Source organism: Meleagris gallopavo, chromosome 10, assembly GCF_905368555.1.
Source record: "Meleagris gallopavo chromosome 10, MGAL_WU_HG_1.1, whole genome shotgun sequence".
Taxonomy (NCBI): Eukaryota; Metazoa; Chordata; class Aves; order Galliformes; family Phasianidae; genus Meleagris; species Meleagris gallopavo.
In genome coordinates, this window is record NC_139413.1 from 347,269 (window position 1) to 361,743 (window position 14,475).

The 14,475-nt window shown below is 38.5% G+C and overlaps 1 protein-coding gene across 11 annotated transcripts in view; it reads left to right on the forward strand.

Annotated features, from left to right (window-relative positions):
* The window catches only part of HMCN1 (hemicentin 1), a 182,579-nt gene that overhangs the window by 144,495 nt on the left and 23,609 nt on the right, over positions 1-14,475 (forward strand). For 10 of the 11 annotated variants that reach the window (XM_085232385.1, XM_085232392.1, XM_085232391.1 and 7 more), the window contains 19 exons: positions 45-126; positions 880-1,016; positions 4,039-4,180; positions 5,269-5,413; positions 6,242-6,369; positions 6,750-6,906; positions 7,085-7,206; positions 7,398-7,562; positions 7,760-7,867; positions 8,102-8,239; positions 8,374-8,508; positions 8,771-9,040; positions 9,388-9,578; positions 9,948-10,161; positions 11,067-11,201; positions 11,760-11,950; positions 12,620-12,701; positions 13,421-13,690; positions 14,155-14,325. In XM_085232385.1, coding sequence (XP_085088511.1) covers positions 45-126; positions 880-1,016; positions 4,039-4,180; positions 5,269-5,413; positions 6,242-6,369; positions 6,750-6,906; positions 7,085-7,206; positions 7,398-7,562; positions 7,760-7,867; positions 8,102-8,239; positions 8,374-8,508; positions 8,771-9,040; positions 9,388-9,578; positions 9,948-10,161; positions 11,067-11,201; positions 11,760-11,950; positions 12,620-12,701; positions 13,421-13,690; positions 14,155-14,325 — 2,983 coding nt within the window. The remainder of the gene's footprint in view (positions 1-44; positions 127-879; positions 1,017-4,038; positions 4,181-5,268; positions 5,414-6,241; positions 6,370-6,749; positions 6,907-7,084; positions 7,207-7,397; positions 7,563-7,759; positions 7,868-8,101; positions 8,240-8,373; positions 8,509-8,770; positions 9,041-9,387; positions 9,579-9,947; positions 10,162-11,066; positions 11,202-11,759; positions 11,951-12,619; positions 12,702-13,420; positions 13,691-14,154; positions 14,326-14,475) is intronic. The other variant, XM_085232383.1, reaches the window with a different exon arrangement.

The following is a 14,475-nucleotide window of genomic DNA, read 5'->3' on the forward strand; positions in this document are numbered from 1 at the left end:
CCCATATGCTGCAACTTTTACTGAAGTTGTCCATATGTTTCCAGGTGGAGGATGCAGGAAGATACACGTGTTTGGCATTTAGCCCAGCAGGGGATGATGATAAGGAATATTTAGTAAGAGTGCATGGTAAGTTTGAGGAATATTTCTTTCCTAAATTAAGCTGTAAAGTACAAAGGTATGTATCACATTTAACAGGTTTCTTATTATTAAAGAAGAAATATGTGTTTTGAGAAAATGATATTATGCTTTATGATAATTAACATTTCTCAATAAGGTTAACTCCTTTGACATGCATTAAACGGGGAAAGTTCCATCTGATACAATTCACGCCTTCTGCTGTGAATAGGTTATAGATATTTGTATTCTGCATCTTTGTTCAGCTGAACTGAATTTATTGTACTTGATACAAAAAAGTATCAAGTATACTGATACCTAAGATCTTAGTTTTTAATTAGAAAAGTACATGTATATATATTTAGAATACATTAAATGTAATGTCAGTAAAGGCAGTATAAACAGAATTTCTGCAGTTCTACAGTAGCTTCAGGTTTCTTCTTGAGGGTTGTAACTGCCATATTACATGATGAAGAGTTTATTGAACTTCTGTGGTCTCTGCTCTGTCTGGCTTTGACGCTAGTGCCCTTGCTGAGAATTGATTTTAATTTAATTTCTGTCGCAGTAGTTTCCAGTATGTGACTTGAAAAACAGTTTAACCAGTTAAACAAACGTGGTGTATTTAACACAGATATTGTAAAGTAGTACTAAATTATGGCACTGTAGCTTTGTCTTAAATATTGAGAAGTAAAATGCTTTTTTTAAAGTATGGTTTTAATGGTAGTTCATAACTGTGGTGTTTATTTTTCTTAATTTTTCTAACAGTTCCTCCTAATATTGCTGGTACCAGTGGTCTGCAGGACCTCACTGTGTTGCAGAACAGACAAGTTATACTGGAATGCAAGTCAGATGCTGTACCACCTCCGACAATCTCGTGGTTTAAGAATGGAGAACTTGTAGAGGTATTAGCAATTACATTATTTGTGTTAGTCTGTTGGACCTTTTATTTTTTACACACAGTACTTGACTTTTCTTACTCTTTTCGCTTGCCCCTCCAGTGCAGTCAAGTTACAGTGCCTCAAATTCAAGCTGAGTTGCCCCAGTAGAAATACAGTTAGTCCTCAATGAGTACCCGAAGCTAGCAAGCATGTGAAGTGGCCATCCCGCTGTTACTTGTTCTTTTTTCCTTTAGGGGGATGCCTTGCTCCTCCTGGATCCTCTGAACAATCCTAGAAGCCTTTGGTATACTTCCTGAATGGCTTCCCAGGAAAGGTAGCTGAGAAAAGACTACATTATATGTTTCCTTTGGGTATATTATGCATACTCACACTGTAGTCACATTTAGGAAGGAATTACAATTCTTTATGTTGGGGAAAAAAAAAAAAGAAAAACAAAAAAAAACAAAATGTGTTACTAACCAACACACTTTTGTATCGAATGCATCTCTTTCACTCATAGTTCCAAGTAGTGTCATATAAGGGATAGAGTCCCTGGTGGCTGAAAGAAAACTAGCAAGATTAGGACAGCTTTAGTAGAATTGTGGTGTTTTTTTTTGTTTTTTTTTTTTTATTTATCACCTTCCTTAGGATCACTTAGAAACCAGATTCTTTCCAACAGATCAATTTAAATTCAGTTATTAATTCAATTTAATAATTTTCCCTCTATTGATCTTAATTTATTAATAAAGAGAAAACAAATTCTTCTTAATTCATAAAACATAACTCATATGTCTCCCATAGTTGTAGTCCATCAGTTGTCTTCATTAAAAGGCCTGCTTCTGTGCAGTACCTGTGAGAGCCCATTCCTCAGGCTCTTCCACTGTTAAACTTAGAAGAATGAAATATTTGTGGAAGTGGCAAGAATAAGGTGAGCAATCATATATTACTAAATGCTGCTGGGGAATAATATTACCTTGCATATCGTACAAAAACTAGGCAGAAAGAAGTGTAAGAGTGTAATCTTTCCTTGATTGCTGGGTACAGACTTTTTTTTATGAATGCAAGTTGGAACAAGGCCTGGAAGTTATACATGAATACTTCTATCTCAGTCTTTCTTGAAAAGCTAGTGTTTTAAGCACAACTTGAATTTTTATTTTTAATTCTACATCTTCACTCATTTAAACATGAAAAGAAGCCACTTTTAGAAATACTTACCAGAAATAAAGCAGTGGAGCAACACTATTATGCACCTAGATACCCAGCTGAACACCTGAGATTTGACTTATGTAATATTAGATCTTTTGCTTCAGAGATTTGTGTCTATTCTTGAGGACTGAGGCATCTTGGTTATGCAGTTTGACTAATTTCCCACCTTTTGTTTTATAACAGTGTAAGGACATTCTATTTGTACAGTGAGCTCTCCTCTGACAGTAATCTAGAAAATAATGCTGTTATAAATTTTGTTCACATGTAGGCCTCCTAATTTATCAGTTGTACTTTACGTAGCAGATGTAGTTTTATTTTGTTCACTACCATCCATTCCATCCTTCAGCTGAGCTTGTATGTACTTATATGTACTCCAGATATCAGGACAGCCTTAGTGTCCTCCTAAATGCCTGACTGTTTTCTCATCCTCAAAGAAGTGTAATAACCTACTATTTGTAAACATCTGGGAAAGAACTCTCCCTGGATATGAAAAGACAGATGCACTATGGATGCTTATATGGCATGTGATTCCCCTCACCTTGGAAACACTGAGGTTTCACAGTGACAAAAGGTGACTGGAGGAAGTCAAGATTCCAGACTGCAGTGTTGCTTCAATTTAAGTTAACGCTGCTTTTTGAAATAGCCTCGTAATTAAGGGTGTCTTTCCTCCTGCTTTTTTTTCTTTCTTTCTTTTTGTTAGTTTGTTTCTTTGTTTTCTGGTCTTCCACTGTGTTTGAAGTCAACACTAGATCTTGCTGTGTTCAATAAACTAGTTGTGCAGCACCACCACCTGCTCTAACAGAACTCTAGAAAGATCTAGCTTGGGATAGCTTTGGTAGTCATAGTCCTTGCACTCTTCATTGATTTGGAAACATACATCGAGTGTTACCAAAATAAGCAGGTAGGAGTGTGTTGACCTAATCTATCTAGACACTCAAAGAATTGCTGAATTTGTATTTGTATCATTTCACCTGTGAGAGGCCAACTGTTGGTTATGCTACATCTGTGCTGGTGCCTGGTGTGAGACCAGAGCACTTGGATGGTAGTGCAAAGCAGTGCAGAACTGGAGATATTTTACTTGTATGTGGTGGTTTCTGTTTACAGGTCTCCTAGTCAAAAGAGCAGATGGGAATGTCAGCTTTGAATGTTATCCAAAGTTCACGTTTGTTCTTTGTTTCTTTCTTCATTTTCTTTTTTAAACTGCTTTTTTATCCAGTCAGGTTTTTGAGCACTTATATTTGGTACTGCTGTCAGTTGTTCATTCAGTTCCAATCTAGTCTAGTTATGATAAAAAAAGCTTTGACTTCAAATGACTGCTGAGCAGCTGCTCTAGAGTCGTTATAGCGCTCAAGAGAGTCATGCTCTCCAATCCAGAAATGCTGTCTAGTAAACTTAGAAGGCAAACTTTATGCTATGTCCTGTCTGATCAAGGCTGTAAAATTTGAAGAACATTGTAGAGAAAGTGGTATTTTTTCTGCTTGTACTGTGCATAGATTTTGAGGAAAAAAATAAGAATCATGTGCTGTTCATTGCCCCTTTTCCATAAAAACCCTCCAACCCCGTTAGCATAGTAACCCTAAAAGACATCTTATTGAGGCACAATTCCCAGTAGGGTTTTCAAGTTGTAACCACTAAGCAACGATAACGTCTTAGAATTTGGTTTATCCTATTATCTTCATGGCTATGAACCAAATTAAGCTAGCAGTTAATTCAGTCCCCTGAATTAACCTCAGTCTTCTTTCATAGCCGTTCTTACTCTGCACCAAAAAAATGCTCAATCTTTAGAAAAAGAACAATGGTAAAATTAAATCCATCCAACTCTCTCTCTCTCTCTCTTTAGGGAACTCCTCGAATTCGAATCCTATCCAACGGACGATACATGCAAATCAATAATGCTGACCTCACAGATACAGCAAACTATACATGTGTGGCAAGTAATGTTGCAGGAAAAATGACCAGGGAGTTCATGCTGGCAGTACATGGTAAAGTCATGGATCCATTCTTGTGTGTTCTGCTCTTTGCATGATATTTTTGCTGGGGCTCAAATGGGAAGAAAGCATTAGAAGTCTTTTCTAACCAAGCACTGGCCACTGAACTATGGAACCAGGTGTGTTACCTTATGTGTATCACCATCCCAATCCACAGCTGTCTCCCTCACTGGGGGACCAGCTGGGGACCATCAAGCTCCTTCTCTTGCTAGCTATGTTCCTGCTACACATCCTGTCTTCATCCTGCTTTAGCAGGAGCATTGGGCTCAATGATCTCTTGAGGTCCCTTCCAAGCCCTGCAATTTTGTGATTCTGTGATTCTGGTTCAGAGGCAGGATATGTCCAGACTGAAAATGCAGATCCAAGACTGAGAAGTGTTCCTTGACAAATTTAGACAAAGCATTTCACTGGTATCCTGGGGGGCTTGCTGGTTTCATCAACAGTTTTTCAAGTTACTTGAAAACTGCGGCTTCTGTGAAGCTACAGGCAGGCAATGGTAGGAACACAGGGTTTGGAGGGCCCTGTGCATCCCAATGTCTGACCTCTATTGAAATTAGCCTGTTGGTATTTCTTGAATTTCATTGTAAACCTATTCATTTTCTCAACTGTAGACTCTGTAGACTGATGAGAAACAATTCTGTTCTTATACTAAAGATAAGAAACTTTTTCCATGTACCTGTTCTGTTAATAACTCAGTCAATATGCATTACGCTGAGTCCCTCCAAGGCTGTCATTCACTATCCATTTAAAATTCTCGTTTCTTCTTAATTTAATTACAACGTGGTTATAATTTCAGTCTTATTTTGTTGAATTAAATGTCATAAGCTTTTCTGCAATTTAGCTATATGATAATCCTTGCAGTAACTATCTAAAATGATGTTTAAAGTGCTTTTAGGACAGACTTTGTTTTTTATTCCGTACTGAATCACAGCAAATGCCTTGTACTAGACACAATGGTCAGAAACTTATTGCTGTCGTTACAATCATTCCCATTACTGCATCTGTTTACGTGTGTCCAGTTTCAATTAGTGCAACCCAAAAGTTCTTTTTCTGATACCATATCTGGGATTTTCCCTTAACAGTGGCTCCAACAATTCAAAGTAGCCCTCAGACTACTGTTGTCCATTTAAACGCGTCTGCTGTTCTGGAGTGTAGTGCAGAAGGAGTACCAACCCCCAGAATTACATGGAGGAAAGATGGGGCTGTTTTTAATGGAAACAATACAAGGTATTGTCTCGTAGTCAAAATAAGTATTCTTCCCAATTTTTTAAGAATACACCAGGTACAGAAAGCTTAATTAGACATCCAGGACTTGTAAATGAGTTTTGGTTTCACAGCTCAGAATTGCTGTTAATAGTTTCATTTCAAATAGACCCAAATATGAAAAATTGCGATGGTAGAAATTGTGGTTCAGAGAAGCTGTTCTACATAAAAGTAGCCGTACTGAGGATTTCACCCCTTTATTTAAAAAATAAAAAAAAATTTAAAAAGACAAAAAAAACATGTTTTTTTTATATTTGAAGTTTTTATGATGAAGCTAAGCAATGTCATGCAGATCAAAAGCTCCTTGAGTGTCCTCTCTAATTTCTGATATGGGTAAAAATTAATGGTCTAACATCAACATTTATTATAGTAAATGGTTTCTGTCTTTGGACTGTTTGGGGTGAAAGTAACTAGGCATTTTCTAGAACTGAAGAAATGCTTAAGAATTCAATAATATTTCAAAGAAAAAAAATGAAATATACAATTACATACAATTTTTTTTTCTTTTTTCTTTTTTCTGAGATTAAATGAATGTCCATAAAAAAAGTTTTCTGGGCATCTGCAAATCTGTCATCGTGTATATAGAAGCACTGTGTCAGTTTGATTTTATAACTTCTGTAAAAAATGGGTGTGCTGGGAGACAGTAGAAAACTGTATGTGCCCAAGTTAGACACCTTGTGTTGAGACTATTGTTGTGCAGCCTATGTGTCTTCTGTGTCTTCTATCTTGTCATTATAACTAATGATTCTGTTGATTGGGTAGTGGAGGAAGAACCATGTGGCTTTGTTTCAGATATTCCATATTAGAGGATGGATCTCTACAAATCCACTCAGCACGTGTTACTGACACAGGAAGATACATGTGTATGGCAACTAATGCAGCCGGCACCGAGCGCAAACAAATTGATCTGCAAGTCCTTGGTAAAAGTTTTGGTTTTAGATAATTACACATGTTTTCACAAGTCTAAAGTACGTTTGTATCATTTTTCTTGTTCAGACTGATACACTTGGCAGTTTTGCCCTTTTTCAGTTACTCTGTTTTGTTTTGTTTTAATGGGAATTTACAGCCTTAGGAATATAACTCAAACATTTATGAAAAGAAAATATTTTTTCCTTGTTACCTGTTGTGTGCACATGGAAATAGGAAGACTGAACACATCCATGCTTCATGTTTAGTAGGTTCATTACCACCAAATTATTTATAATAATTAAATAAATGTGTTCAGGCAGCGCAGCTCTGTATATAGGTATGTGTGCATGTGTGCAATTATTCTGAATAATTAGGCTTTGTTTGTCCTTAGTCCCTCCAACTATTGCTTCTGGACGTACTAATATTACAGTTACTGTAAATGTGCAGACCACGTTGCCCTGCGAAGCCACTGGAATTCCTAGGCCAGCAGTTAGCTGGAAGAAGAATAGGCATCTGCTTAGTCTTGACCAGAACCAGAATACTTACAGGTGAGGGATGTTTTCTTTTCACTGTGCATTTAAAATTTATGAGGATTAACTTGGCACTTTAAAAACTTCCCATACATAAATGTAATTTTATATAGCCAACAAAATTTGTTGTCTGATTACTTGAGAAGAAAAGGAAGTATTTCACTGGCTTTTACTTTCTTCTCTTTTCTTTGTTCAGACTTCTGTCTTCAGGTTCCTTAGTAATCATTTCTCCCACTGTGGATGACACTGCTGTCTATGAGTGCTCTGTGTCAAATGATGCAGGAGAAGATCAAAGAGCAGTTGAACTCACTGTTCAAGGTAGAGGGGATATCACTGTTACAGGTGTATGGCACCTAGAATTTCTTTGGCATATACCAATCCTAGGATGAGACTTTTGTTTATTTTATGATATCTTTGTATCTTTGAAGTCTTTGGTATTCCTAAGAAAGTTTCTTTCTAGAATTCATAACAAATGAAAATGGACTAACAACACTGATCTTTGTTTTTAGTGCCCCCATCCATAGCAGATGAAGCCACAGATCTCTTGGTAACAAAACTATCTCCAGTAGTTATTTCCTGCACTGCTTCAGGGGTTCCTGTTCCCTCGGTTCATTGGACCAAAAATGGTGTAAAGTTGCTTCCCAGAGGAGATGGCTACAGAATTCTCCCTTCAGGTACTGCGCATGGCTGGAGTCCAGATACAGAAAACTAGCGAAAGGGACTGATTATGCACATCTAGAAGTAATTAACTAGATACAAACAGCTCCTTAAAAAAAGGAAATTCTTTATTTAGAATAAAAATATAGACCACTTAGGAAGAGTGGATGCGGGGTACTGCTGTGTGCTGTAATGCACTCTCTCTCTTCTGTAGGTGCTGTTGAAATTCCTGCTGTTCAGTTAGCACATGCAGGTCGGTACACCTGTGTGGCCTGGAACACGGCTGGCTCTGCTCATAGGCATGCCACTCTTCATGTTCAGGGTAAGATGTGAAAAGAAAATGCATTCTGTCAGAAAACTTTGCCTGCATAATACATGGCTGTGCCACAGAGTAAAGATGAGCACAGATTGGACTGTCAGTAGAAGAGCACTTCCACTGAGCTCTTTATAAGGATGACAGAATCCAGCTAGCTGTTGTTAATTCAGCCTTCTCAGGCTTTCAGTTATTTTCTAGCCTTGAAAGTTTGCCAGTTTTGCCTTTCATTTTGTTCTACAGAACCACCCATCATCCAAATTCAGCCAGGGATGCTGGATGTCATTGTGAACAATCCCATTCTGTTACCATGTGAAGCAGTGGGAACACCTCAACCCATAATAACATGGCAAAAGGAGGGTATCAATATAATGACAACAGGTATCCTCTTACAGTCTGTAATTCAACCCGATTTGCTGGAATTCAGAAACTTTCTCTCTGTTTTGTGAATGTCCAAATTCATTCTTTTTAAAAATAAAAAACAAAAAACCATACTTTGCTTCCATTTGTTTCAGGAAACAGCTATATGGTTTTTCCCAATGGCAGCTTACAGATTACAGAATCAACTGTTGAAGATGCTGGCACTTATACGTGTGTTGCTCAAAATCCAGCTGGCACTGCTTTGGGAAAAATCAAACTGAAAGTTCAAGGTAAATAAAATTCTAGGCTCTTGTAGTGATTTATAGACAAGAAATTCATGCATGTTTTCTGTTTGCAAAACCTAAATATAAGCAACACAATAGGTCCTAATACTTTCCTATGTGATGTAACATGAAGTAGAGCCCAGGAGGCTTATTCCCTTTTAGTTGTCTACTTTAGAATCAGTGTATGCTTTTAGGCTTGTTTTCACTGAGAATTCCATGTTTATTAAATCATCTCAATCTTTTCTAAATTTTCATAATCCTTTTTCAGTCCCTCCTGTCATCAACTCCCAGCCAAAGGAGTATGTTGTTCCTGTTGATCAATCTGTCACTCTACAGTGCGAGGCTGAAGGCAACCCTGGGCCAGAGATCAGTTGGCATAAAGATGGCCAGCAAGTAACGGAATCCATGAGAAGAAGAATCCTTAGCACTGGGGCACTGCAGATTGTGTTTGTGCAGCCTGGAGACACAGGCCATTACACATGCATAGCTGCAAATGTGGCAGGGTCCAGCAGTTCCACCGTGGAACTTGTTGTGCAGAGTGAGTGGGGCTGTATGGAAACAAGGTGTACTGTAACAGTATGGACCTATGGAGGGTGAGGAGCTGGGATGTAAGGGAGAGGTTCAGGAAAATGGTGCTATTTGATGTGTGAATTTTATTGGTTTGTAGTATCAGCCAGTTTCTCAAACTCAGGATGAGTATTACATTCCCTGAAGTCGGTTTCTTCTTTATTGCATGTATTTCACACATGTGGCATACTTAATAGATAGTCATTGGTAGACACAAGAAACAATACAGAAGATCCAGATTTCTTCAATCCAGTATTGTATGTTTTTACAGAAGGAATTTAAAAGGTTTATTGTAATGCATACATATTCTTTTTACAGCTCCGCCTAAGATTCACAATACGGAGGCACATTACACGGTCACGGAGGATTCCCGTGCTGTTCTGGCCTGTGTGGCAGATGGAATTCCAACACCAGTAATAAACTGGAAGAAGGACAATGCACTGTTAACAGAGATAGTGGGAAGATACAAGACTGTGCCAAGTGGAGACCTCATTTTTGACAATGTTGTTGTAAGTTCATTAAATTTAAGATGTGACTTGACTAGCTTGAATGTGATGCAACCCTACTCTTCATTTTCACCAGTTTATGGGTTAGTCTCTTATTTTATTTTGTTTTCTTGTTAATATTTCAAAATCTTTGTAAATGTTTCATTTTTCATTGTTGAGTAAAATATCTGCAAAAAACTTGCAGTGATAACTTCTCAGAATGGACAAAAACAAGAGTAAGGTCATCTTTCAAAAACAGAGGAAGCAAGAGTTCAGATGGACTTTTCTACCAAATGCTATTTCCAAATGTTTTGATATTTCACTACCATTACTAGCTGTAACATTGCTTAAGATACAGCACAACTGAAATTTCCCCAACGTTTTTTCTTTCAGCCTGAAGATTCTGGCACTTATACCTGTACTGCCAAGAATGCTGCTGGAGAAGACACACATACTGTCACACTGGTTGTTCATGTACTCCCAGCTTTTACTGAACTGCCTGGAGATGTAACTTTGACTAAAGGAGAACAACTTAGATTAACTTGCAAAGCAACTGGGATACCTGTGCCCAAAATAACTTGGACTTTTAATAATAACATCATTCCAGGTGGGAAACATCAAGTTATTGGTCATTCTGTTCTAGATTTTTTCCTTTCACAGCACTGCAATTTACTTAGCATAAGGAAGAGAAAAAACCTAGAGCTAATAAGCTTGTTAGGCAGTGATTGAGTGTGGAATAAATATCTTAGGTATTATAATATTAGGTATTAGGTAATAGTGTAATTAAATTGCTCCTGAGACACTGCTGCAAAAAGGATAATTAAGAAATTGTCCCTATTCTGTAGCCAATAATGTAACACATTAAAAACACACAGTATTTGATGACATTTACTCAACATCCAACAACTAAAGCTATTTCTCTCAAGTATGAAGAAAGTCTCAGCAGTGCAAAGAATATAGATGCACAAAGCTTGAAATTGAAGGACAACTTTTGTGAATATGTGCACGAGGGGAAAATATAACTGTGACTTTTCTGTGCAATTCTGAGTCTTAGAAATGAAATGGCATGATGCCATTTCTGCTGAATAGCACTTTAATTCATAGAATCATAGAATCATAGATTCGCAAGGTTGGAAACGACCTGCAAGATCATCTAGTCCAACCATCCTCCCATTACCACTGCTACCACAAGCGCTAAACCACATCTTGTAGCTCCTCATCTGGACCTAAATTTCCTCTCGTACAACTTGTGGCCTCAGGTCCTGTTCGTTGCCTGGGAAAAGAGGCCAAACCCCTCCTCATCTCAGCCTCCCTTCAGGAAGTTGTAGAGTGCAATGAGGTCTCTCCTGAGCCTCCTCTTCTCCAGACTAAACAATCCCAGTTCCCTCAGCTGCTCCTCATAAGACTTGTGCTCCAGACCCCTCACCAGTTCAAACAGTCTTAAGAAATATCAGCTATTGAAATATGTTTAAAATCATCAAAGTAATCCTTTATTGTGTGTTCTCCCTTCAGCACAGTATGATGTTGTAAGTGGACACAGTGAACTTGTTATTGGAAGAGTATCTAAAGATGACTCTGGTACCTATGCATGCACAGCAGAAAATGCAGTTGGCTCCATCAGAGCTATTGGTTTTGTGTATGTCAGAGGTATGTATGAATAACAGCAGTTGTGATCATTGTCAGAGTTTCCTGCAGCCATGTTCATATTAACAGAGAATCACAGAATCATCAAATAGCTTGGGTTGGGAGGGACCTCGAAGATCATGTAGGTCCAGCTCCTTGCCATGGGTTTGTTGCCACCCAAATCAGACTGTGCAGGGGCCCATCCAGTCTGGCCTTCAGCACCTCCTGGCGTGGGGCACCCATAACTTCTCTAGGCAGCTTGTGGCAATGCCTCAGCATCCTCTGAGTAAAGAATTTTGTGATACAGTTGTGGGCTGCAAGCACACACTGCTCATTTGCATCAAGCTATTTGTCCACCAGAATGCCAAACTCTTTCTCCACACAGGTGCTCTTCTTCTCTTAGTCTGTGCATTTGTCACATATTATTTGGTACCTGGTCTTTGGATGAATGGGAACAAAATAGAAACAGATTGAAATTCACATTTTGTCCTAAAGTTAGGGACGAACAATTCCTTTGAACCATTCCATTCAGGGTATTTTATTTTGACTCTCCTATTTGTATGCTACGAACTGTTTTTTTAGAGCCTCCGGTCTTCAGAGGGGATTACCATCCTAGCCGAATTGAGCCCTTGGGTGGTAATGCTATGCTGAACTGTGAAGTCAGAGGGAATCCACCTCCAACCATCCAGTGGAGCAAAGAAGGAGTGGGCATTCAGATTAGCAAGAGGATCCGACAGCTTAACAATGGTTCTCTTGCTATCTACGGCACTGTAGTGAGTCACTGGTCTGTTGTGATGTGTTTTTGTGTTGCAGTTAATTATTCCAGATCATATTGTTTTGAAAGAGTGAGACTGGATATTTAATCCAGTTTGCTTTACTTTTAACAAATATTCATTTAATTCACTCTAGAATCATACTTAAATTACTGTAACAAAAATCAGGGAACTGTCATTTCCTTTAATTGTCAGAAAGACATACCATTATTTGGATCTTGATGATACCCAATTAAAAGGAAATTTTGTTTTGAATCTTTAAAAGACCTTGGGTTCTGCCCATTCAGATCAGCTGAAAAGCAACTGCAAGCCTTGTAACATCCGAATTCCTAACAGAAATGACAAGACCCTTCCCCCATTCCCCCTGGCTGTAAATCCATGTCTGTGTTTTAGTGTAGAGTTAGAAACAATAGCTTCTTTGGAGCTATTTAGGAAAAAAAGAGATCTGATCTGAATTAAAGGAAATAAAAAATGGAATAATTGCTGTAAAGATAATTTACAGTATCATCTCTTAATAAAGGCAATATGCTTGCATACTGTAGAATCTAACAGTTTGCCTTTTAGAATTCAGTGTATGCCATGTTGTACTGCAGATTCACTCACATGAGGTAAACTGAAACCCTTGTTATATTCATGTGGGTACAAGACTATTTGCCTTTTGTTCTTTAGAACGAAGATGCTGGTGACTACAAGTGTGTGGCAACCAACGATGCTGGTGTGGTGGAACGCAGTCTAACACTCACCCTTCAGAGTAAGCTTCATGCCACTAAATCAGAGCAGTAATCTCCTTTTGCAGTATTTGCAGCTCCTGTTGGTTTTGAAGGTTGGGCACCTCACTATACTTTAGGTTGATTCATCTCATCTTTCACTGTTATTAATGAAGCTGGCAACTGAGATCAAGGAAGGAAAGCGTATGGATGATGATGTAGCTCATTCATCATCAATCAGCTTAGATGGGGATGAATCACCTTCTGAAAAGGGTCCATTTCTCTCAGTTGTATGTAGAACTAGATTAAACTAGACCTGACCTTTAAACTGAGAAAGTTACAATGAGAATAATGCCAATATTTTTTGTTTTGCAGAAATAATATTTTGGATTTTCTTTTCTACTGGTTATAGAATTTTTTCTCTAGTTGAGGTAGTAGACTCAAGCAACCTGGATGTGTGCCTTATATCTCAGTTGCCTTCAGTCCATGGTTAGTAGCATCTTTCAGCAGGTTTTTTAAAAAGTAATATAGGAAGACTCTGTCCCAGTCCCAACTTTGGCCCTCAGTTTGCTACACATTAAAAACAGTCTTATCAGTGTTGTTTTAACTTGTGTGTTCTATCATTTAACAGTGGAAAATCAATGATAATAATCTGTCAAAATAAAGAGACTAGGTTGTTTTGCCCTTTCTGACCATACTTCTAATCCTTACTATAATGGAAGAATGTACCCATGTGCTGTTGCCTAAAGCCTTTCTCTTTCAGGTCCTCCAGTCATCACCATTGAGCCTGCACAGACTACTGTTGAAGCTGGTGCTACAGCAATGCTGAACTGCCAGGCCAGTGGAGAACCCCCTCCAGCCATCAGATGGTCCCGCCAAGGTCATCCACTAGTGAGCAATGACAGGGTGACTGTCTTGCCTAATGGCTCCCTGCATATCATTGCAGCACAGAAGGAAGATACATCTGAATATGAGTGTGTAGCGAGGAATCTAATGGGATCTGTGCTTGTTAGAGTTCCACTGACTGTCCAGGGTAGGTGCACCAAATGCAGGGCAATAACTTTCAAACTAGTAGATTCCATTTTTTCCATATTAATTGACAGTAACAACAAGACTTTATCTTATCCCTTCCATGTACGAATTAGGTGCATGTTAGACCTGTTCTGAGATGTCTTAGTGGGTTTGTGCTTCATGCTGTTTTGTTCCTCTGATTGCACTCATCTAGCTGTACATAAATAATAATGAAAGATCTTGAACTTGATCCCATCCTTAGAATGTATATAATCGTGTCTCTGAAGAAAAGCATTTAGGAACATAAACTATTTCAGAGCATCTGAGGTGATTTCTGAATTAATAAATTTCTGCAGTAGTGAGGACATGAAGCAGGTTGGATTTCCAGGCGTGGCCTCTGAAGTACATTTTGCTCTTTCCTCTCTCAGTCTAAGAGCTGTCATCATAAGTACACGTTCCCAACAGAGCACATTTTTCCCACTGCAGTGCACGGTGGATTTTCGGATTGGCTTGAATGGCAACCTTGCAGCGTAACATGTGGTCAGGGTGTTCAGGAGCGCGCTCGTAGATGCAACAACCCCCTTCCAGCAAATGGTGGGAGACCATGTGAGGGGCCTGACACAGATGTGCGCAGCTGCCACAACAAGCCATGTCCAGGTATTTAATAGATTGATATTTTTAATTTGCCTTATGTCAGATACCTCAGTAATATACCATTTTCACCACGGACCTTAATGACAAATGGATTTTTCTGGCAGAGTGAAATTCATCTTGAGTTTTGTGGAAAGGAAATTTAAGCACACACAG